The sequence below is a fragment of the Gossypium hirsutum genome, chromosome A05 (assembly GCF_007990345.1).
Source record: "Gossypium hirsutum isolate 1008001.06 chromosome A05, Gossypium_hirsutum_v2.1, whole genome shotgun sequence".
NCBI classification, from domain to species: domain Eukaryota; kingdom Viridiplantae; phylum Streptophyta; class Magnoliopsida; order Malvales; family Malvaceae; genus Gossypium; species Gossypium hirsutum.
This window is the reverse complement of record NC_053428.1, coordinates 21,050,735-21,075,515: the sequence shown is the minus strand read 5'-3', so window position 1 is coordinate 21,075,515 and position 24,781 is coordinate 21,050,735. Positions and strand designations below refer to the sequence as shown.

General features: G+C 34.8%; 3 protein-coding genes and 1 pseudogene across 5 annotated transcripts; 3 read left to right on the top strand and 1 right to left on the bottom strand.

Annotated features, from left to right (window-relative positions):
• The first annotated feature begins 47 nt into the window (after positions 1–47).
• Positions 48–5,141, top strand: LOC107958183 (uncharacterized). 2 transcript variants are annotated; one of them, XM_016893870.2, is made up of 7 exons: positions 48–444; positions 790–1,532; positions 1,731–3,138; positions 3,285–3,957; positions 4,069–4,150; positions 4,307–4,354; positions 4,587–5,141. In XM_016893870.2, exons 1-7 carry the CDS (start codon positions 165–167, stop codon positions 4,791–4,793), a joined length of 3,441 nt encoding a protein of 1,146 aa, XP_016749359.2. In that variant the 5' UTR covers positions 48–164; the 3' UTR covers positions 4,794–5,141. The 2 variants fall into 2 exon arrangements, with proteins under 2 accessions (XP_016749359.2, XP_016749358.2); XM_016893869.2 differs by having other exon boundaries at positions 49–444; positions 1,731–3,183.
• A 584-nt stretch (positions 5,142–5,725) lies between these two features.
• Positions 5,726–9,603, bottom strand: LOC107958184 (interferon-related developmental regulator 1). The gene is made up of 13 exons (XM_016893871.2): positions 9,214–9,603; positions 8,746–8,917; positions 8,447–8,533; positions 8,012–8,094; positions 7,791–7,906; positions 7,577–7,687; positions 7,304–7,413; positions 6,760–7,072; positions 6,603–6,680; positions 6,469–6,519; positions 6,273–6,359; positions 6,036–6,113; positions 5,726–5,962 (listed from the first exon to the last, which is right to left on the bottom strand). The coding sequence occupies exons 1-13, from the start codon at positions 9,221–9,223 to the stop codon at positions 5,912–5,914; spliced, it is 1,347 nt and encodes a 448-aa protein (XP_016749360.1). The 5' UTR covers positions 9,224–9,603; the 3' UTR covers positions 5,726–5,911.
• A 3,206-nt stretch (positions 9,604–12,809) lies between these two features.
• Positions 12,810–15,062, top strand: LOC107961299 (cyclin-D1-1). Of its 2 annotated transcripts, none has more exons than XM_041113908.1 (5): positions 12,810–13,423; positions 13,496–13,582; positions 13,771–13,963; positions 14,047–14,177; positions 14,267–15,062. In XM_041113908.1, the coding sequence occupies exons 1-5, from the start codon at positions 13,184–13,186 to the stop codon at positions 14,465–14,467; spliced, it is 852 nt and encodes a 283-aa protein (XP_040969842.1). In that variant the 5' UTR covers positions 12,810–13,183; the 3' UTR covers positions 14,468–15,062. The 2 variants fall into 2 exon arrangements, with proteins under 2 accessions (XP_040969842.1, XP_016752955.1); XM_016897466.2 differs by having other exon boundaries at positions 13,672–13,963.
• Positions 15,063–18,111: 3,049 nt separating this feature from the next.
• Positions 18,112–23,524, top strand: LOC107960735 (strigolactone esterase D14-like; annotated as a pseudogene).
• Positions 23,525–24,781: the final 1,257 nt, after the last annotated feature.

Here is a 24,781-nt window from a genome sequence, read left to right as displayed (position 1 = left end):
TATTGGCCCGTAATGACACAGGGTCCGGATGTCATTACCTAATATCCAAAAACCCGTCGAACTCCTACCCTCCTCTTGACAGTTTAACGCTCTGACTCCTTGTAGCGAGACGCAAAAACACCGCTTCGCTCGGCTTCGCCTCCTTCATCTTTCTCTCCGCACCCATGGCGATGTCATCTTCCGAACAACCGCTGAAGAAGCGAAGGCTGTTCGATCCGCCACCGGATACCGTGTCTCAGCCGGAGACCTCCGTGGCTCCACCGACCACTCCACCTCCGTTGTCTCAAGAGGAAATTCTCTTGAGGAGGAGAAACAGGGACGAGATTCGAAGTGTTTACGAGAATTACAAAAGGATTAAGTCTTGCATTTCCCTGAAAGGCAAAGATGCTCGGTGCATGCCTGAGCTTGAACAAGCTTACCATGCTCTAATAACTGCTTCTAGAGGTCAGCTTCTTTTTACTCTTTTCCCTTAGCTTTTTTCTTATAATTGCTGGCATTGAATTTTTATCCTTGGTGAGTCGAAGGGGAAAAATTAATAGATTTTATACATGTTTGGTCAGAAATCAGAATCACAATAAAAAAAGAAAAAGAAAAAAAGGAAGGTCCTTTATTGTAATCTAAATGAGCTGAATTCTAGTTAATTAGTAGACTTCCAAGAGTTGGAAGTATATTATAATTTGATTGTTTTTGAATGGAGCATCACTTCTTTAGAATCTTTTGGGCAATGATATACATTTTAATTATGCACTGAAATTCTTTTAGGAAACATTATTTTCTACTACTTTGCAGGTTGTTTAAGTGTACAGCGTCTTGTGGCCGATTTTGTTCCTCGATATGCCTCACACTGTCCAACTGCTCTTGAATCTGCTACGAAAGCCATCATCGATGTGCATAACTCTAGCTTGGCAGTGATAAGTAGGGGAGAAGATGCTGACAATGTCGCATTCCAAACTGCTAAGGCTTGCATTTTTGGTCTGGCTGATATTTGTTCGACGGCTTCTATAGAGGCACCAAGTTCATTGGTTGAAAGAGGCATCTGCTCAACTGTTTTCCAGAACGTTCTCTCGTTTCTTATAGCATCCTTCCAGGGGAAGGATTTGTTTCAAATTGTTGATAGAGATATTTGTAAAATTCTGGATTCTGATGAAATGTTTTCCAAGCTAAAGCAAAAATTTTCTGATGAAGATGAATCTTCATTGACTAAGTTATTCAAATTACAAATTTTGAGTCTACTCCGGATTCTATTCTGTTGTCCAAAAAAATTGCTCTCTGCCTGCTTTGAGCTCTTCAGGTCATCTGAAACTGATGAAGCTGATAAAGGGCTATATTTTCTGAGACAGGCAACAGGCAGGCTTGATGATCTTGATCCCACTTGTGGTTTAGATAAAATAAAAGTAGAGCCTAAAAGCTGTATGGATTCCCTTGGAACAAGCACCAAAACCAGTGTGCTTTCTGGTGAGACACCTGGATCAGATAGTTGCACTGCCATAGAAGATTCATCTTCTGTTCTGAAGAGCTCTTTGTTGGGTCTGGTAATGCTCTATAATTACTCACCTATCAAATAAATTTAATGGACTTTAGTGGTTAACTTGTTTCCAAATTCTTAATTCTGATTCTAAAGTAGGATAATTTACCTTGGTGTATGAATGTGTTTTTTTCTTTGTATTCTAAAACTTTCTTATGTTTGTCAATTGCTCATTCCTCGTTGCATCTCATATCATTTTATGTAGGTTTTTGGTAAAAATCCATCCTTGAGAAATTGGATGCTCTTAAAGTGCAAGAAATTATGCAAGTCATCTCCGGCTAAATCTGTGCCGGAGATTGTATCTAGCTTGGAAGGAATCTTTGAATTGTTTGGGGAAGGTATTAATATGGAAGCCAGTCTAGTAGACAGTGATGAGGATGATTCTGATTCCTCTAAATTTTCTAGTCAGCCAAACTTGATTTCTAGAGGTTCTAATCAACATGAAACCTTGAGTGGCCAATCTGGAAGAGGTAAATCAAGCAATGAGACTTGTGTTGAAAATTTGTCAGGTCAATATCTGAATCCCCACATTGTTCCTCCAGAAACCAATCTCCACTTAAATGCTGGTTCTAGTCATGATAGTGGAGGTTCAAGGTCCATGGACTTCGAAAGGCATGACCATGGGGATTTGACCAGTAGTAGGTCTTCTGTTCCAAGGGACCAATCAAGCCATCAGTTGCTTTCACCTGCTACTAGAACCCCACGGGACTTAAGGGGTAATTCTTTTGAGGGTAGAAATCACTTTAAGAATGTTGACATGAGTCAAGGTTCAAATTCAAGCGGCACTTCTGCCTTAAGATCTGCTAGTGGAGGTGTAAACAATGCTTTGGCGTCACCCAGTAATCGTTATGGAGCATCTTCTCTAAGTGTGTGGTATTTTGATAGTGATCCTGCTAGCTTGGGTATTTTCTCAGCTTCTCGGCAGCTATGGTTGGGATCTTTAGGGCCTGATGCATCTGAGGGTTACATAAGGTTTGAGCTAGAGCGGTTTGGTCCCATTGAGCAATTTTTCTTCTTTCCAGTTAAAGGATTTGCTTTGGTTGAGTATAGAAACATCATTGATGCGATAAGAGCTAGGGAATATATCCGTGGCTGTTTTCCTTGGCGAGTAATGTTCATGGATATAGGGTTGGGAACCAGGGGTTCTGTGAATGGTGTTTCTGTTGGTTCTAGTTCTCATGTTTATGTAGGAAACATTTCGAGTCAATGGGCAAAGGACGAAACTTTGCATGAATCAAGGAAAGTGATCTACAAGGGTCCTTACATGGTTATTGATCTTACTTGTGAATGTGCATTGCTGCTGGAATATGAAACTCCTGAAGAAGCTGCTGCTGTTATGGCACATCTTAGACAACATCGAAAAGAACGAAACGGCCATATGCCTCCATTTAATGCAGCGCCACCTGCTGTCTCTATGCCCCATGTTGACAGTGGAAGGTCTGGTGCTGCTCCACCTATCCATGCTGACATAATAAACAATACGTCTGGAAACATGTCTAGCAGCTCAATGGAACTTGTATCTCCAAAGTTAAGGATGGAGAATCATGGAACTCCAGCACCTGGTGCACATCCATTTCAGTCAAACTGGCCTCCTGAAGGTGCAGTGAGAAAAGGTGATGGTTATGACAACAACCTTATTGCAGATCCTGCACAAGGGGGTAATGTCGTATGTGCTGAGTTGCTAAATATTCATAATCAGTAATGGCTCTTATCCTCATTATTTCCTAACAGTGTTATGTATTGACCAATGGTATTTTAGGTGGTGCTGCTGTCTCTGGTGCCTCTGCACAAGTATGGAGTTATCAGAAACCTGAAAGTGAGATGCATTCTGCACCTGGGAGCATGCCATGCATCATGCCTATAGCAACACAAAACCTTACTGCTCCACCACCACCCCCACAACTCCAAGCACCTCCATTTATGCGACCTGTTTACCATCCTCCAAACAGTTCCTGGGATCCCAGAGGTTTGAATCACCAGTTTCCTCAAAATCCAATTTCACCTGGTGTAGTGCCTAATACATTTCATGGCAATGCTGTTCCACCTCCACCTCCACCTCCCTTTGTATCTGCTTCTGTGACTCCACTTGCTCAGATGCAAGGACCTCCAGTGCAGCATTTTGAGCAGAGGTTTCCTCATCCTGTTGTTCCGCCACCTCTATCATCAATGCCACCTCCGCCGCCACCGCCTCTATCTCCACCACCATTGCCTCAGTCGTTGCCACCTCTGGTTCCCCCTCCACCTAATTCACCTCCTCCTGCCCCTCCTCCACCTATAGCAGAATCAACTGACATGGGTAGTTCTGAACAGTGTGTAAAGTATCAGTGGCAGGGCTCATTATGTAAGAGTGGAGCTCATTATTGCACAATTTATGCTCAGAGACTAGATTCAGATCTTTGCAAATATTCAAATGCCAGTCCTGAGCCCACAGAGTATGAATTTTTTTCTTCTCCTTTCCCATTAATTTCTGATCTCATCATGATTTTTGTCAGGAGTAGAGAACAATTTCTTCTTAAAACTTTCTGCTCTGGTGCATGTTACAGATGGCCTGCTAAACTAGACATGACCAGGCGCACAGATTTTCGGCATGTGAAGTCAACATTCACCAATACCCCACCACATAAAGTGCGTCAATAATGTTCCCTTATTTTCAGATTTTTATTGGGGAAAGAACTTGGTTGAATATTCTTGCAGTGTCTTTTCTTTTTTATTATTATTGTTTTTGACAGAGAAAGTCTTCTGGTTTTAAAATGTAACCACTGGTGTTTTTCTGTGGTGCAGAGAGAAGTTTGTTGTTTGATCCCTTCTTCCACAAGTGACCATAAAGGCGTAAGTCATTTTATGTTTATAAATTTATCCCTAATTAGTATGTCAATTTCTACTCTTTGTGCTCAAAATTTCATTTCCAAACCTCTAAATGGGTCTCTATTCTCTATTGCTACCACCGGGCTTGAGCTTGAAACAATCTTATGCGTTGCCAAGTGCTCTCTTCTAAACATTTTTGAATGCCTAAATCTCAGAAAATGTATCTGGCTTATTCTTGAAACTCCTCTGTATCCAGTTTCAGGATTTTATTTCATACTTGAAGCAGAGAGATTGTGCAGGAGTTATTAAGATTCCAGTAATGAAATCCATGTGGTCCAGGCTTCTTTTTATTCTTCCATACTCGCAAGATGCATGTTCCATGCTTTCTGTTGCACCACCTAATGCATCTGACTGCCTCATTGCCCTGGTTTTGCCCAAAGAAACAAACTTTGAGTGGGTTTGAGCTTCATGGCTTACTTCCACAGAAACCCTTGTTCCAGTCTATGAATCTTTGGGAATGGATAAATGGTACTCGTGCATCACCAGCAGAGGGGTAAGAACCCAGAAAAAAACCATGCTGCTTATCTCCATAATCCATTGTACAGAAAGCCTTTTTGTCCGCTGATAGCTTATTAGTTTTGTTAGGTACTACATGACAGAACGAACGTTATAGTTTTAAACTTAGATTGATGAAAAAAAAGTCATCACTAGTTTTGTTGGTACTGTTTGATTTCAAATCCTGTACATAAAGCAATATTTCTTTTGTTTTTGTGGCAAAGGCGGAAATTATTACTGTTCCTAGGATGCGAAATTGATTTTTTCTTTTCTTTTTCTTTCATTTCTTTTCTTATATCAACGTGAATCTTGCACTTCCAAGGAAGGGAGCGGAGTACTGCTCTTTTGTAGTAGTTTGCTTTGGTTTGGGTTGGTTAAATTTTAACTAAAAATAAATGAATGCTTTGCGGATTATGGGCAAGGGGGATCATGAAAGTTTATAACCACGACACTAGTTGACACCAAGTATGCTCGACTACTGCAGTACCCATAGATAATCGTCCTTCACTGTCATCAACAGTTGGGAGGTTCCATAGCAGCATAAGATGACTTGCCTGATCATTATGCTATTGGGACTTAACGATTCATCACAAAAACTTGCCCAGATTCCCCAGTACCAGAATACCCAGACGGAGGGGGTAAAACATAATTACGGTAGGGATCGAGGATATGATTAAGCACTTCTCCATGAAACTAATTGATTAGGTTTCATCATATAGTTTTTCGTATAAAAGAAGCCTTTCTGTCTCTTCTCGTAGCTAATCAATTTGCAATGAATTGTTGTCTGATTACAGGCTCGTATCACAAAGGAAGTCTTGGAAATGGAGGAATGCAAAAAAATGATGAATCATGACAGGAATATGCCTTCAAATAAATCACATAAAGAGTACAAGAAGAATGAAGTTTATTTGTTGTATATGAAGCCACGCCAATAACCAAAATGGTTCGTCGCTTCTCAGATTTAGATTACAATATGTTGGCGTATCAGGTTAACTAATGGTGTTCCTGCCCTGGCTTGGCAGCAGCTTATGAATCTTCATCGCCTACATTAACAGCATAGTGCCCAAAGTTCCTACCCTGAGTACAAAGAGATACATCACCAGCCAATTCACTAATAATCAGTTTGTAAACACAAATCAGAGACACGTACGGCAGATAGCATCCGCTGCTTATTCAATAGCTGGGTTCTTGCTTTGTTGAGGGCTGAATTCGGTGACTTGTACATTCTCTGTATCACAGAATCAGAAGAAATCAGTAATACTTTCATACCATTTGATAATTCAATACATGTATATATAAAAGAATGGAAAACATAATTGATAATTAACATAGCATTGTTCTGTAAAAATGTCATCGCCCACAATAAATAGTAGGCTTAAAATCTTACCTTCTCACCGTAGGACATATGTTCACTGCCTAGAAGATTCCTTTTATTTGGAGTGAACCCAAAAATATCTTGTAGGAATTCATTTTCCTGTACAAATGAAACAAAAGAAAAGAAAAAGAAACCTCTTAATTCACCAGCAAATAAAATACAAGCAATTTGCATCAACATGTGTTTACTTCCTTGAAAGAACACCAACCTGCATGTGTTTAGTGAAACCTCCAGCAAGAAAGCACCTCAAAAAGTTCAACTGTTGGATTGAAATTTGAGTATTATTATAAAAAGTAAAGGGCATGTAACTAACAATGGGAAATGGAGAAGTGAAAGAGAAACCTGAATCAACTGAGACCATGATGATGTCTGCAGTAAATCCCCACCAATCTTCATTGATGTGTTGGGACTATAACCATCCTAACAACATCAAGATAACAGTTAACATGAAAGTCCTGAGAACTATGAGTTCTCGAAATGAAGGACAATAATACGGTACCTCAAGGAACTCTAACACATCCTTAAACAAGTTCCTCTGGTTGTTGAGATCTTTCTTGGCAGAACCTTTACCACCAGCTTCCACTGAGAGGTCTCTGACTTGATTCAAAATTTTTCCCTTCAGTCCTTGTATATATGAGAATCCTTCTTTAGATTTATTTCCTTCTGAAACTGAGCCATCACTGAAACCTTTAGTTTCGGCAGCAAATTTTTCTAAGCTTCCCATCTCAAAAATTACTGCCAGTGCTTCACCAGCAGCAATGCGGGCAGATCGGTCATCCTTATCTAGCAAACTAGACAAATATGTAATGGACCTGCATAAATGGCCAAGACTAATTAGTCTATTAAGCCAATCAAGTTGTTCAACATTGTGGTTTTCTTTTGTAGTTCCGTAGTATCTATAATTTTCACAAGGTTCATTGACCTGCTCTTTTAGATATTTCAAATCCCAGAATTGGTTTAGCTGAGATACAAGTGGATTTAGCGGTTCTAAAGACAATAAACTATCAGGGAAAAAAAGAACAAAGTATGAAGAGTCCGCTTACTCTTGCCAAAGTTTGGGACTAAGCCTCCAACCATCCATGGTTGTCAGAAGAAATGACCACGCAGACACAACTGCTGTTATTACAGCTGCAGAAGGCTTCACAGCAACCACCTACAAATCAAAAAAGACATAATCAACCCGCAAATAAAGAAAATGAATAATGCATTAATAGTCATCATGTTCTTCCAATAACAAGTTACGAGCATCAAGTGTATGAACCTTAGAAAATCACAATATGCTTTTCAATCAGTCAAAATCAGGCATATATACTTACGTTAGAACCTAATTTAGGATGAACCAATTGCCACATAATTTGCATTGATTTTTCTGTTTCTTCTGGATCATTGCCCCCAACAAATGTGATGACAGCCATACACTCCAGTAACTACAATAAGAAGCCAGGTCATGTAAAACCACAACTGGTTAAGCATCATAATACCCACAAAATATTAGAGGTAGGATGAATTCCTATTGAATTTCTCACTCACTGAAGCAGTCTTAGAAGGATCAGAACCAGATTTAAAAGCCTGTGAAAGAGGAATCATTGATTCTTCCAAAATTTCCCGTGCATTATCTCCTGGACCAACAGTTAAGGCCAGCAACCCTACCAAAAAAAAAAAAACCATTAACAGCTTGAATACATACTGAAGCCTTGTGTTTTGATATCTGCATGAAAGCATGATCATTTGCAAAAGTATTTGAGACTAACCAATGGTATGGGATGCCAAAGATATCTCTTTGCTGGACCCCTTTTTGATAGAATTCAAACACTGATGCAGTAATGTAGCAAATCTGGACAACAGCCAAAAGTAAACATATGACCAACAAAAGCACAAAGATTCAAGTATTCAAACCGTATGTTCTGCATTACAAGAAATATTTCCACCCATACTTACCAATGCTCTTAATAATAGAAAGTAAACGATCTAACAATATGGAATTTGACATACAATAAATTGCTTATCTCACTATAAAATGCTATCCTAGTTCTTTACATGCCCATTTTTAAGGAACTAATTAAGATATCCTAGTCAGCTCATCACAGCTCAATAAAATCTCACAGAACAATGCCCTTAATCCTCTCTGCAATTCTTGCAATAGCAAATACTAGAAAGTTGAAAACATTTAGAAAAAAGGAACTTACTTCCTCTCCACGAACTGCTGGCCCTGTTGCAAATTGCTATTGAAAGCCTCAATAATCACTGCCAAGGCCTTCTCTCGTGTAGAACCCCTTCACCAACAAAAGAGGAAAACACCAATTCAGCTACATTCAACTCGTAGCATCATTATCCTCAAATTCTAGATAATGTCAAAAACCTAGCGAAGTACCTAATTTCAACTAACATAATACTATCCCGGTCACAACAGCAAACAGTTAAACCATTCAAATGCATCAAATTACATCCAGAAAGTTAAAAGAATAAGCAAACAACTAATTCTAACCTCTTTTCATATAAAGCATCAACAGTTTCATCAAGTAAACTATCCTTATTAAACTCTGCTTCTTCAGAAGCAGACACCGACATTCGATCAGAACGCATGGTTGACGATGAACTTACACTACTATTATCATCGTCACTATCTAACATCGTCGCATTCTTACGCTGAGTTTTACCTGCCAAATTCAAACAATTCCTTTCAATTAGCAAAAAATAAAAATGACAACTTCAATAAAACGAAACTAAAATCAACACCAAACAACCCAAAACAAATAATATGAAATTCTTTAAACAAGCTTTAACAAAGCCATCAATAATCAACAAGTATTCATATCATTCAGGGATGACAACATAATTGGTAAAGTAAGAAAAAGAAAAGCAAAAAGCAAGAGTTAATCAAATTATTCTAGGTCAAAAGAAAAAAAAACAAATTAAAGAACGAAAAGGAAATCAAGAAAAAGAAGAAACTTACGTTTTCCCATGTTGGAGGCGATTCCTATTCGATTGGATTTTACTTTTTTATTATGTCAATAACAGGTAAAAGGTTGACTAAGAATCTGAAGATGAGAAGAAAGCTTAGAAATTAAAAAACGATCGACAAAACAAAACCGAAGCGAAGAAGAAACCAAACAGATCAACGAAGACGATGACGGAAGAGAATCGAATGAGGATGCAGCCATTAAAATTGATCTTAATTTTGTTTGGCGGAGAAATTTTCCTAGAAATTATAAACCAAAAGGGGAAAAATCTGCGAATCTTAGAGAACCCTGCCTTTTATAAGGAAATGGGAAAAAGTGGGCCACGTTAGGGTGTGGAATTGGGAAAGAGAGTTCTATTACTCTACTGAAAGAAATATTCAATTTGGGTGGTATTGAATATTCGGGGCCAAGCCAACCTATAGACAGTAATTTGTGAAGGATTGACGTGGCATGGTAGATGTCGTGGACTTGACTAGATTGGAAATGGTGCGATATGATTGGGGATGGCCTGTCGGCATCACGCGCCAAATGGGCCACGAGGAGGCAGTAGGGGTAAGGGAGAGACCACGTGTCATTAAGATGAAACACGTGATTTTGAAGGTGAATGCGAATGGATAGGATTGTTGTTTTTGAGATTTTCAGGGTGTAATAAGTGGCTGTCGTAACGCAAGGGAACTACACACTCAAATAAATTTAACTTTTTTTTTCTTTTTTTAAATAACCTGCTATTTCTAAATTATTAAAACAGCCCCAATTGGGCCTTTTGTATACTCTTTAGTCTTTATGGTAACAGAAATACATAGGCTATTGGAGTTAATGGCCCAAGAGATTTCAATTGGGCTTTTTTTATTTTGAGTTGTATTTGAGTTCTTGTAGCTTTCTAGAAAATAGGAATTTAACTTCGTTCTTTTTTATCAATAATTAATGGGTTTGACCCTCACCAAACTCATATCAAAGTGAATCTTCTTTAGTAATTGCATGCATTAGTTTTGAACATTAATCCTTCCTCTTTTTCACTTTTATTGAAATCTCAATAAATATCTATATTATCTATGAAACATCCAACTGAATTTAATCTTTTTGAATAGAAATTGTATTTATCTATTTATGTTACACTATCACATAATTTACAACTGGATACTCAGCTTTCCAGTACAAAGTTGTGGTTCATACTTATCGGCCTTCATCTGTAATGGACAAAACTAGCTAGTGGTGTTGGATCGTCTTGTTTTTAATGGTGCCGAAACGCCTAAATTTTGGAGATGGACTTGGAAAGCCCAATTAAATATCATAGTTGCCGCGGATTTGAGTTGGTGACGATGGGGATGGAGAAGGATAATAAAATTGGAAGCAAAGGAAATAGCCATGTGAGCACACTGCCCATAGGGTGTTTGGGGAGTAGAAAATTTGAGAGGGATAAGGGGGGAGGCCAGTCAAAACTTCGGGAATCCCAAACTCCTTTACCTTGTCCCTCCCTATCTGACTGACTGACTGACTGACTGTCTCTGAAATACAAGGTATGCTTAGCAGTCACTTTTGTTGAACGAGATGGCATAAGAGTTAGCGTGTTTTTTTTTTTCTTTGTGGGGTTATTACACTTGTTTGTCAGAAGTTTACAAGGCACCAACCACAATCATACAGGGCAGTCCCCCTCCACTCTCCATCCTTTCTGTTATTTTTGCCGTAAATTTCGTTGAGTGATCTCTGGTATTTATTATAACTCCTACCGCTAGCTTTACGAAAGCTTTCACTCTTTCATTAAGTGGTTTAAAAATTAAATAATGCCCAAAAAACAGCTTGAGTTTTTTATTGGAAGTGGAAGGTTGAAGTTTGAACATGCCTTTGACATTGCAAAACCTTCTGGTTCAAAACATCGGAATTCTCTCGAATCATGAACCAATGCTTGGGGGTTTAAACATCAATTATGAAGGTCAGTTTAATGAGTACTTTTGTTAATTTTAATTCATATCGGGTTAAACAGGAGACATGCTCATTTTGTCACTGCCTACATTTACTATTTCAGTTTTATCCTGATTAATTTGCTATTATTGTTGAAATACTGTAGGTTTTCTTCCATGGGAGTCCTGAATAATTTCCTGAACCAGTCCATTTGGGTCCTCAGATTTATCAGTGGGTGCTGGATGATGCAACCCAAAATGCAGGGGTTGCAAGGGAAAGTCGACATACACCATTCACCCAAAGAGACTGGCACAGGGCACCAAATGCAGAATGGCCGGTGTAGGAGGCAACAATTTCCCAGCAAACACTGCCCCGATCCCGATTTGCAACCCTCCTTACAGTCAACTTTTTAAAGAGGATGCCAATCTATACTGGTGCTCGGCTCGGCTTTTCCCTAGCAGTGTGTGAGCCCATTTTCACCGTAATATGTATGGACTGGATCACAGTGAACGATATATATAAAAAAATAAAAAAACAGGGACCATCTTTACGAAATGTATCATCATAGTTGGAAAATCATTGAAAGAGTTTTGGATATTTGATCCCAGAATCACATATCATTGATCGATCTTCGATATCAATGTTTTGACATAAGCAATATTACGCAAAATGGCGTGAAGAACCTGACGTTTTGGTACACTCATTTGACTCTTACATATCATTGTTATGGATCCAGGGGTCACGGTGGGCAGACAAATTTGGATCAACAATTGATCAAACCGTTCAAATTTATACATTAATGGTATACAAGATCAAGAATGGCAGGTAGAAAATCATAATGATAAAACAAAATTAATTTCAAGCAACTAAGCAGCACAAAATCCAAGACAAAAAGGTTGGGTGTGAAATGGTGTCTAAATCTGATGAGTTCTGTGTCATGTGTGCATGTGCTGTAGCTTTCAGTTTTACAATTAATAGTGCTAAAATTATCAATGATGGACTGGAGTTTTAATTTGCTTACAGTATTATGATATGCTAACAATCGATAAACCTCCAAATCAAAGCTCAGCTCCTTCCCATTGTTTCTCTCTCATATTGGAAACCAATCTGCAAAACAATGTTTAAATTTCTTTCATCTAAATTCAAAAGAGGTAATATGTTTAGTGTTTGGAGATCAATTTTATTGTTATAAACACAAGTATTGCATAATTAATTTAGTCTATGATAATAATTTTATATTCTTTATGAAAATTTCGTGTATTCATTAAAGGTAAAAATCGATTGGATTTTAAATTTAAGCTTACTATTAAACATTAATACACTAACATTGAATTTATCATATAAAATGATTCTTTCTTGTTTAAATTCTCTAAAGAAAGACTCAACGAATGACATTAGATCAAGAATAGGGTATAATATATTTTATCAACTGTATTAATAAATCATAATTAAAATATAAATAATATATTGTTTAATCTGTATTATGTCCAGACTGAAAAGTGAAAAAAGAAATGAAGTCCATGATCCATGATTTTGACAATGACAATGTTCCCTAAAGTTATTAACCCGGTACGTAGTCCACCTGACATCATCATACCGTATTCTTATTGGACCGTGAAATTCACGCTCTATTAACTATAATAGCCAAAATGTTCGCCCCTCTGAATCGGTACTCCCAGTCAAACCTCAGTCCTCAAGAATAAAATAAAATAAGTAACCCAAAAATAAATTTTATTTAAGGAAAACATCTTTTTAAAAAAAGGAGGATTGGATTTAAAGACAACAGTGAAGATATTGCCCAACAAGCCAAACCAGTTCTTCGTTTCTTTTACCTTCTATTTAATTCTTCTTTTTCAAGCCCTAATCCTCAAGGAAGTAAACATTTCTGCTAAATTATAGGTTTTAGTCAATTATCATTATCTTTGTTTTGGTTTATTTCAAGATTGGTGAAGGTGAACTATATTTTGTTTTTCTTTATAACATGGAACTATTAGCCGCTTTTGTATTTGATATCCTTTTCTAGATTTGTCTGAAAAAAAAGAGTTAAGGAAAGTTTGTAAAGAAATGATTTGTAAAATGGAAGGTGATGCTTCTTCGTGCAGTCTTCTTTGCTTAGAAAATGAGACTTTTTTGAAAGAAAAAGAAGAGTCAACTGATGAGAATTACATTGCTGAATATGATGAAGAGTGTGTGCAGATGTTATTTGATAGAGAAATGAGTTTTGGGTTCAAGAAGAGTGAACCTTTGGTGCTTTGTAACTACCTCAAATATGCTCGTTCGGAAGCTATAACGTGGATTCTGAAAGTGAGTTCTTTATACTTGATTGATTTTTGAGTAAGTTTTGATATTTTTAATTTATTTTGTCAACTAATGCAGACAAGAGCAGCATTTGGATTTCGTTGCCAAACAGCTTATTTGTCAATGATTTACTTCGATCGATTCCTTTCGATAAAGTCTATTGCTGTAAGCTCACTTCTCTTTCACATTTTCAAAGCTCGTGATTCCATAATATGTAGTTTTTGTTATTGTTTTATCTGGGTTTTTATTTTCAGAGTGAAAAGTCATGGGCAATACAATTATTGTCAATTGCATGTCTCTCATTAGCTGCAAAGATGGAGGAGATAAATGTTCCTCCACTCTCATTGTTTCAGACTGAAGAATTCAACTTCGAGAGTAAAACAATTCAGAGAATGGAGCTTTTGGTATTAAATACATTGGAATGGAGACTGAGTTCAGCCACTCCATTTGCTTTTCTTAATTTCTTCATCAAAAAGATGTGTAAAATATCTCCACGGGATCATTTTATTTCCATTACTGTCCACCTCATTTTCCTTACAATGAAAGGTAGTTATCAATTTAAGCCATTTCGATTACTTGTCTTACATTTTTGTTTGAGTTTACTGTTCTTTTTTTGTCTTTGAATATAGAGATAAACTTAATGGAACATCGGCCTTCTGTTGTTGCTATTGCTGCAATATTGAGGACATTGAATAAGAAACTAACAAGAAAAGCATTGGAGTGTACGATGAATTCCCTTTCTTGTGAATTTCTTGAAATTGTGAGTTCAATTATTTATTTATTTATCCTTTTGTTTTATGAGATATTATATTGTTAGATTTGTGATTGCTTTGTTTGTGGGATTCACAGGAAGATGTGTTTAGGTGCTACAATTTGATGCAGAAACTAGACACATCGGACGAACTTAATATACCAAAATCTGAAAATGCAACCCATTCGAGTGCAATCGATGCCGTGGACGATTGTTCAAGTTCCGGTACAGTTTGCGCCAAAAGAAAAAGGCCCGCATTCAATAAAAATGTGAGGAATAGTGACCAAGTAACCAATTAGAAGCGGCTCTCTGCTGGAAAAATGCCTTAAAGATTTTAGCAGTGGACTGTTACTGATAATTACTGATCTCTACTCTTGGAGGAGTGTGTGTTGTTTTTATTGATTGCTTCATTGACATGATTTCAAGTTGATTGAATGCCTAGAGACAGGGGAAACAGAGATGAAAAAGGAAAATTAAAGATTTGGACAACATATAAAAAGAAGATCCTTCTCTTTTTTCATACACCGATGCCACCCAAGTACAAAGAAAAAAGGTCAGAAATGTGGTTTTGAAGGCTGCTGGGAAAACAGTCATTTGAAGCTTACTGACCTTTTTCCTTTTTCCTAATAATTCTTTTATTTTTCATTTCCATCTTTTTTGGCTTTCTTTTCAGTATGGGGTTTTTATATAATAATGTGTCTGGCAACCCTACCTTTTGATGGGATGCTTTTGTTTGAAAGGGTGATAAGAATGTGGGGGTGGTGAGAGGGGAAAGAGGGGAAGAGACCTGTTTATTTGATTTGATGCATCTATGTTGCATGTTGGCCTATCAGGAAAAAAACTACTACTTACATATTTATATTTTTATACTGTAAAGTTATGTGATTGAATTAATGGTTGGTCTTTTTTTATTATTATTGTTTTCTTCTTATGAACTAAATTTTTTTACTTAAGTCTTATTCCATTTCCAAAATTTTTACCAAAATAGATAATGCATTATCTTTAAATACTACAAGTGGGATTAACTTTTGATTATTTTTAATGTAATGTAAGGACAATATAAGACCAGACGACGCATTACCCTTTGATGTTTATGATCAAAGGATAGAAACAGGATAAAATATCGAGAGGGGAAGCATAGTAGTTGGTGGTACTTTTGATAAATTAATATCGACTCGTATTTTAATATTTTTTTTATCTTTAACTATTTTATATATTTTAAAAGAATTATAATTGAATCCTAGAATAATATCCACGTAAATAAATAAATAAAATTCATTCAAATTTTTTGAACGCCCTAAACTATACAAGTCCTTTTCGGCTTTATGGATTTGAAGTAAAATCTTCATTTCTAACAATACAACTTGGGAACGGTACTGTTTCAACTTTGAAACCAAACCGGCCAAAATGTTCCCTCTTACAGACCCTAAAGCAAAACAGGTGAGTAGAAAACAAAAAATAGTCCACTTCCTAGTAAGATTTATTCGACTGAAACAAAAGCTCTGGGGAGATTAGGTTGGCGTTTCAGTAGCTAATTCTGGTGGTGAAAGCGAAACTGTTAATAATTTCTTCCCTTTTTTTTTTTTGGAGTCAAAAACAGACAAACAAGTACTTGGTACTTTTCCCTGCCACTCAGTACACTGTTCCATGCGCTATCAGTCTCTTTATCTAACATCAAATCTCAAGTAGTTGAAAAATCTTGGTCTTTCTGCCCTTTTATATATATCACAGAGCTTCGCTTCAGCCGTTCAGCGTATCCCAACATCCTCGGTCTTTTTCTTTTCGTGCATTGAATAACAAAACAGTCTGCTTCAAGTTCAACTGATGGGGCGCGTGTATCTCTCTGTACTGCATCCAGAAAAGCATGTATAATTGTGCTTTGGGTACATTGTGCGTTACTAGGAAAGTTTGGTGCCGCTGAAATACGATGATAAACCGTATGAGACTTGGCAATAATACTGTACATTGAATGTATAATGAAGTTTAAGAATCTATGTGATGAATTCAATGAAAGGATAGTGGCTATACTAAAGATGAGTTAATATATATCTCAGGTTGGTTTGGTTTTTTCCAAGTATAGACGAGTTTGTGTTTAAGCTTTGCTATTTGTTGCTCTCTCTCTCTTTTCCCATCCCACTTATTTTCCTATGAGAAGATTTTTAATTTTCATTTATGTGGGACAATCTGAATTGATGAGCCAACCTGATAAAGATTATTATCATGAAATTGGGGTAGATTTTAATGGTCTTTATCCAATCATGTTCCTTTATGAGGTTAAAATTGTGTGCAAGAGCATTGAAGATGATGTGGGTGCTTTGGACTAGCTTTTACCTTACCTTGTATAGAGTCGTTTTGTTATGGTAAAAGGGCAGCGACAACCATGGCAGAAAGTATCGTATCCACCCTCTGGTCATTGTCATCAGCAAAGATAGCCTATATGATCCACTCGGACAGAAAGCAAGTCCAGTCAAGACTCATCAACCACGCTTACATCATTTCACTAGAATAGGCCTAAGTACAACTTTGTTTTTACATACAAGTTTGTTACAATTTAGACCATCAATAATTCATGCTGAAAAAAAAAACTTCAATAAAAATCATGGTAAAAAAAAAAAGAGCTAATTTCAAATTTATCACAAAGTTGGAATATATGGATGTAATTTCTGTTCCCTTAATCCCGTATCTAAAAAATAAAATATATTCTAAAATAAATAAAAAATCCCCTATTGCACTCGGCCCTTTAAGTTTTAGGCTGAGTTTAGCGTTGGAGAAAATGAGCCCATATTGTAACCACAGTTGGCCCTATCCAGCCCCTGGCACTAGGCCGAATTTATCACATGCATGATTCCATCGAATGTATATGGTGCTAATAAAAAAGAAAAGGGTCCCCATCCCATCCAGAAAAGGACAGGCAAAAAGCGCTAAGCCATGTAAAAGCTTTTGATATTATTTTATTATGGTTGAGCTAAGTAAACTTTTAGATTTATGGTTTACTTATTTTGGCTTGATAAATTTAGGTCCATTTATCTTTTTTGAGTTTTGAAGCAACTGGATAATTATGAATGGATAAAAATATCGCACGTGAAGGAATCTAGCTTGGTATATCGCAATCAAGTAAGTCCAACAAAAGCAAATGTAGTTTTTGTTTTAAATGCAAAAGAAAAAAAGAAAGCAATCGGCTAATAAAATACGAGCATGGGTTTTATTTGTAATGTGATCCTGGATAGGAGGAAGGGCCAAAGAGATGAGAAAGCACATGTGGATATATATATACATAAAATTTCAACGACCACTTTGACAGGCACAGAATTAGAAGTGTTGGTTGAAAACCATAGCATCAACAAACGGATAGAACAGTAACAGACATAGCAAAAATAGATAGGCAGACAAGTCGACAGAGTACGAGACATATAATGGGGAAACCCCACCATAAATCCTAAGAATCTCGGACACACAAAAAGACAGATAAAAAATATATAAAATGTATGGGTTGAGGTGTTTTTATTTATTGTCGTGGCAAACTCTCCGTTTGGGCATTGGTTGCCTCTCCACTTCTCAAGTCATTCAACCCACTTCCATCAACTATTTAGTTTGTTTTTTTTACTTGGGAGCAATTACAGGAAGTAGACTGATATTTGAACAAAATTTGTAAACATGGACTATAGATGTGTGATTGGAAATCTTCAGTATCGTGTTTTTACTATTAAACCTAAAAAAGTACTTGTTGTAGGAAAAAGATTAGTGAGAAAGAGTAGGTTCCAAATTCCAAAGAAAATGTTAACCATTCCACTTGTCAGCCTTACAAGCAAAAGCACTAAGATGCATATCTAATAAGAATTGAACCAACATTTAAACATAAAAATGATTTAAATGACACTTGAATCTAGTTTTGAAAATTGTTAGTTTATTGCAATATATTATTTGCAAACAAAGAGATATTTTCATGGAAGTTAATGGTGGTGGAAAAGCAGGAAGGACATTTGTTAAGAAGTAGGTGATTGGAATCAACCCACCTTAAAGTACATCTAATTACAAAGTCAGAGCATAAAAATACAAATGGGAGGCGTGATATACCTACTCGCATGCCTCAAAAGTTAGAATCTTACAATATCTTCATTAATCTCTTATCTTTTTAATAATTATCTTGGAAGGACTGAATGAGAAAGAGAAGGGCATCACAGCACTGGAATAAGAAAAGGAAGACCAGAAAAGAAATTGTGTCGTCATGTCGAAATTTTATTTTTGGTTCAACATGAACTATGAAATAAGGGTTAACTTGATTATTTTTTCCCTTCAATTTCCTTGTCTCCCATTCAAGATTTTATACTCATGCCCTTAGGAATACATGGTTACTAGAGAATGCATAACAAGTTCACTGAATTCTTACAATAAAAACTACGGTGTTTTTTTTTTAAAAATAATATAAAAATAAAGTAATTGTGTAAATGGTATGAATGAGAAATTGTTTACGAAAATAGTACGTTTGTTAAAATAACTCACATTGTCATATTGTTGTGCCATAACACCACTTTAAAAAATGTTGCAATCAAGATTAAATCGTTACCGCAAAAAATTAATATTTTATATGGTGTCGTCCAAAATTAAAGCGACACCAAAATTATATCGTATTTTTTCCTTTTTTTTAAGTTGTATATGGTTAAAACAATAAATCGGTGCCATTGCACAGTGATGCAACACCACTTTCCACAATATGTTGGAAATTGGGGGAAGAAAACATGGGGAATTGAGAAGAACCAAGAAAAATAAATAAATAAAATGGTGTCGCTGCACAATAACGCAACACCAGTGGCCAAACACCCACTTAATGATCTCATATAAATTTCACCAGCTCAATTTAAACCCAAAACAATTTCCTAAATCCCTGGTAAGATAGATCAATTCTCAAAATCCCAACAAGAAAAAAAAATCAGTTTTCTAAATCTCACCGAGATTTATTTTTTTGTTTTCGAGACACCATTTTATTTATTTTTTCCCTGATTCTCCTCAGTTCCAAATGTTTTCTCCCCCAATTCCTTCACATGTTGTGAAAGGTGGTGTCACATCACCGTGTAACAACGTTATTATTTTGACCATATACAATTTGAATACAAGAAAATATATCACTTTAACTTGGTGCTACACCACATAAAATATTCTTTTTGCTATAATAATTTGGTCATGGTTGTAAAATTTTTCGAGGTGGTCTCGCAGCACAGTAATGCGACATTATGAGTTATTGTAACAAATGTATCATTTTCATAAATAATCTTCAACTCAAGCTTTAATTTATTTTTTTACAAATTAAACATTTTATTATCTATAATAATATTTAAGTGTTTCATTGATTGAATGTTATAAATTAACTAAAAATCAACTCATTTAAAAATGTAATTAATTTCTTATGAAAGTAATTTTACTTTTCTGTCTTTATCTATAAAACTTATTTCAAATCTAAAATGAATTTAGTAAAATACAAAGATTTGAACCGAGGCATTTTGCTTCCTATAAGCTCAACGTTAAAGCGATATATAATTTTTATAAATGTTTTACACTTTATTACCTATAGTAATCTATTCGAAAAAATATAAATATACAAATAAATATATTACACTTAAAACATTAGATCTAACAGAAACTTCTTACTCGAAGCCTTGAACATCAGAGTGGTTGGCTCCGAAAAAGAATACTGGTGCTTGCGCACAGGTTCGGCACATACCAATCGGCCTGGTAGCACATTGTCCCACTTTTCATACCTTATTATCGTATAATTTTGTTTGACCTTGTTTGTGCCGAAAGTGTCAACCCTGATTACTTCTACTTTAGAAGGTACACAACCCTCGATACCTACGTTGATGACCTGCTTAACATCCTCGATGCTCTCAGCGTTGACCAATGCGCTTATGTTGGTCACTCCTTCTCTACTATGGTATTGGTTAGCATATTGGCTTCCATTCGCCACCCTAAACTTTTCACTAAATCATCCTTATTGGTGCTTCTCCTAGGTAAAAAAAGAAGAAGAAGAAGATTTAGTAATAGGATTTGTCTTATTTGCTTTATCGTTGATTTGAAATGAATTTATAAGTTTTATTTCTCCAAGTTTCTTAATGCAACACCTCCTAACCTCAAATCGTTACCGGAACGAGGTTATGAGGCATTACCGAACATATCAGATAACTTACGAATAAATTTACAATTAATATAACTTTCATAGTATAATATAATAATTAAGTCCCTATCTTGAACTCTCGAAGTTCAAACACGTATTAAAAGTAGAACGGGACTTGTTCGAGGATTCCATTTTTTTTTTATAAAAATTTCGGCAACATTTCTGCTTATTTTTACCTAAACCTCCTGCAAATTCAAACCAAAACAACCAACACCAATATTTCACATTCATATACTAATATTTATATTATTAACAAAATTTTAATTTAATAACTATCATAGCATCATTCAAAATTGATTAAAAACTTCATTCATTTAACAACTTAATGTTCATGTATCAAAATATCATGTACTTTCCTTACCATTTCATTTAACCATCTAAATTTTATAATTCATCCTTCACTACCCAAAGTAATATACATATTCAAGTGACTAAATAACACCTATGTACATGCCACCTTTACCCAAAAGAAAAATATACATCACCAAGTTTGTGTTGGAGTCGGGATTGTTCTGGATGCTGAGCCGGGACACTTGACTTCTACTAACCTGCGCACGGAAACAACCGTACGCTGAGTATGGACATACTCAGTGGTATTACTATAAATCAAGACTATTTAACATTAATAAATTACAAACATCAACCATAAATTTTATAATTATTTAAACTACTTTTATATGAAATTATTTTACTTCATAAATCTTAAATTCATAATTTATTTTTCTCATACTAACTCAATTCATAATTTAGTTCATACATTCTTTCTCATACTTTTCAATAGTGCTAAAACAAATAATCTAATTTTCAAAATTTCATTTCAATTATTTACCCTATTAACAAAGCTCGGACTATGACAGATACGCGGATTCCATCCAAACACACCAGAATGTCCAACCCAAACACACCCGGAATATTGTAAATCCTCCATAACACACCGGTATAATATATCCTCCCAAACACACCAATAAGGCATTAAATGCCTATTCGGATAAACCGAAGTATATAATAACAGAAACATCCTCTCGGCCGAACTACAATCTCTTCATCACATCACAAATCCAATGGCATGCCATTTGTATCGAATCTAGTCCGACAAGTTAATAGGGTATTATTTTATTTTTTTCTAATTTCAATTTCATTTAAACAAAAATTTTCAATACTCATTCAATTCAAATATCTATTATCTTAATTCATATACAAATTAATTTTCACACAAGTGTATACCATCAACACCATACATTTGTCACAATTTATTTATTTTCAATCAATACACTTTTCAAATAATCACATATTCCATAATTCACTTATTCAATTCATTTGATTCAATTTATATCACTTTCATTTTCACTCAATATTCATATCGATTTCACATACTTACCTCAAGTCTTATTTACCATACATAACAATTAAAATTTCAGCAATCAATAATAATTAAAATTTGAATTATAGTAATACACACCGTAATTCTCCCGTTTTAGTCCTCGATGACTTTCTCCTTTCCTTTCGATGCTGATGCTTCCGATTCTTTGTTGGCTACAAAAATAATAGTAATTTATATTATTATTTACAGCATTAATTACAATAAATAATTAAATTTCTAAACAACTCCTACCTTATTCCCAATTTAATCCTAACTAAACTTAATTATTTTCTTAATCCAATTCACTCTCTTTTTCTATTCAAATTTTGTCTAAACTTATATTTAACTATAAATTCCAGCATATTTTCCTAATTTCGAAATTTCTTCAATTTAGTCCCTATAACATAAAACTTATAGCCTAGTTTACAATTTAATCCCTTAATCAATTCTAACTTAGAATTCATTCAATTAAATCCCTAATTCTATAATTTTTCCAACATGAACCCTACTTGGAAACATATGAACTCTTGAACTATCAACTTAATTTCATCAAAATCTTGTTTCAAAGCTCCTAAAACATCAAAATTAACTAAAAAGGACTTAATTGACTTACCAAATTAACTCCAAGCTTCAAATCCTTAATTTTCTCTTTTATTTTCTTTCCCTTTTTCTTTCTCTTTTTCTCCCCTGCTTCCAGTTTTCAACTCTGTTTCTATTTCCTTTTGTTTCTTTATTTCTTTAATTCTTTTATACTTTATTGTTTTATTAACATAATATAATATTAATATAATATATTAAAATATCTTTTACTTTAATATTAAGTAAATTAATAATTATATAACAAGTGTACATATTTATATTATTACAAATGTCATTATCTAATTTGCTTATTAAATAAAAATCTCATGATTTAATTAATACAATTAATAATTATAAAATATTTTTATACTTAAATTATAAGTAATTAAATATTTAAATTACAAATGTACCCATACAATTCTTACACATGTATATTTTATTACCATACAATTGTCTTCTATTTAATTTATTTATAATATATTATCAATTAAATAATCATAACAATTTAATATAAAACCATAATAATAATCATTATAATATATAAAACCTAAAAAAAAAATTTGATTTTATTTCACCAATATGCCACCTCATTTGTAGTCAATGACTTAATTGTCATTTTAATCCTTTTATTTTCTATTGCTTTATAATTAAACTTTTACCATTTATTCAATTTAATTCTTTTTATTACTTACTCTAGATTAAGCTAAATTCACTTAATTAGATCCTAATTAGACACACCACTAGGCTTATAAATATTTTTAATAATTATTTTCGAACTTATTTCACTAAGACGGAGGTCCTATAACTCACTTTTCCGGTGCCCGTGAATTTCAGGTCATTACACTTAATGATAAAGATTACCATGGAGGATTCAAACAAGGGGAAATCGAGAAAATGTTCTCAGCAATGGAAGCCAATTATGAAGCGTGGGTCAAAGGATGATGCTAACGGTGAAGGTTGATGTGCCCATAGCAATTCGAGAATTCAGTTGGACTCTTTTCAACATGAGGCCAGACATATCATTAGTCATTTCCAGGACCGTATTCAAGAATGACCTAAGAGGGGTACTTGGGATGGTCCAAGTACCCTGTTGCGTAATCCAACAACTAAGGATGTGTCGGTACCAACATCGGTGGCTGAGTATTTGAGGACCCACTTGGGCGAAGGACAACAATCGAGATTTTGAAGACGAAGGGGCATCTGCCGCATTTGAGCGCACCAATGTCGATGGCTCAAATACTCAGCTCTTAAAGAATTATGATTTAAATTTTTTTAATACAATTTTCTATTGTCTTACCTTTTGCTTGTAATAAATAAACTACATAAAGTCAATGCTCACTTAATTTATATTTTATAGGGGCATTTAATTATGGTTTAAAAAATAATAAACTATAGGGGCATTTAATTATGGTTTTAAAAAAAATGATAAACTAAGTAGAATGTCAACTTTTATTATTAAAAATTATATATTATTTCATGGGAAATATGAGAATTAATCAAATAAAGATGAAATAAAATGAACCGATTATGTATAGTTAGCTCCCCAGGGACCAATTCCAAAACAAGTCAATTCCATACTTCTTAACTTTTTTTATTTATTGGGAAGATGGCTGACTAAAATAAGTCATACAATTAATTCATTTTTCTTTGTTTTATTTAGTATATATATTTTAGGGAAAAAAGTTTGAGAATAAATACTTTGGAAGAGCATGCGGGAGGAGGGTTATTTGAAAAGAAACAACTTCTGACTTTAAAAAAAATTATACATACAAGTTCATGATTTGGGTATTAGACCACTATCAAGTAAGACTAAATCCACAGACTAGGACAAAACCATAATAAAGAAAAAAAAAAAGATAATGGCAAGTGACAAAATTACTTCTCAAAAACAAATCCTGGTTATATATTTTAGTAAGAGGTTCAGCATTCACAATACTTAAATTTGTTTAACGAGGCAAAAAAAGACCACCCATAAAACTCCAAACAACCAAGAAAACAGTCTTCTTTATCCAAATCCTCATATCTGTAATGGAACTCATGCCCATTCATCGGCACCTGAATGTCTCCTTGTTGCATCTTCATTTTTAGAACCAAACAAAAACTTAAGGTTTGGAGAAGAAAAGAGCCCCGCACTTGAGAAAAAAAAAATAGACAGAAACATACAATTACAAACTCGACATTTTAAAGTTAGGAAATTTTTATAAGGGTTAAAATAAAAATATAAATTGTGGAGACAAAGTATGCCAAAATAATTGAATTGAATTACTGAACTTAGAATTTAAAATCGCGATATAACCATTTTATCCCATGGCCCAAGACTAGTGATGCCCCCGTTAAAATTGATATAATACATACCATGAATGTAATATATACACTGACTAATTGCCACATTTGTGAAATGAATGACGAGACGGGAAATACCCTCAGCAATTGGCAAACTAGTTTGATGCTATGGAGCCCAAGGCAGGGTGAAAAGCTAGTCTTGGGTCCAAAAATTAAAATGCTTGG

What these genes read in the sequence shown, in the direction of transcription:
- LOC107958183 (XM_016893869.2), top strand. Translation starts at nt 165, where the DNA reads ATGGCGATGTCATCTTCCGAACAACCGCTGAAGAAGCGAAGGCTGTTC. An exon ending in TCTAATAACTGCTTCTAGAG is followed by an intron (nt 445 to 789) that starts GTCAGCTTCTTT and finishes ACTACTTTGCAG; the next exon opens with GTTGTTTAAGTGTACAGCGT. An exon ending in AGAGCTCTTTGTTGGGTCTG is followed by an intron (nt 1,533 to 1,730) that starts GTAATGCTCTAT and finishes CATTTTATGTAG; the next exon opens with GTTTTTGGTAAAAATCCATC.
- LOC107958184 (XM_016893871.2), bottom strand. An exon ending in CAGCAGTTCGTGGAGAGGAA is followed by an intron (nt 8,095 to 8,446) that starts GTAAGTTCCTTT and finishes GCTGTTGTCCAG; the next exon opens with ATTTGCTACATTACTGCATC. An exon ending in ATGTGTTAGAGTTCCTTGAG is followed by an intron (nt 6,681 to 6,759) that starts GTACCGTATTAT and finishes TGATGTTGTTAG; the next exon opens with GATGGTTATAGTCCCAACAC.
- LOC107961299 (XM_016897466.2), top strand. Translation starts at nt 13,184, where the DNA reads ATGATTTGTAAAATGGAAGGTGATGCTTCTTCGTGCAGTCTTCTTTGC. An exon ending in TTTCGATAAAGTCTATTGCT is followed by an intron (nt 13,583 to 13,671) that starts GTAAGCTCACTT and finishes TTTTATTTTCAG; the next exon opens with AGTGAAAAGTCATGGGCAAT. An exon ending in CATTTTCCTTACAATGAAAG is followed by an intron (nt 13,964 to 14,046) that starts GTAGTTATCAAT and finishes CTTTGAATATAG; the next exon opens with AGATAAACTTAATGGAACAT.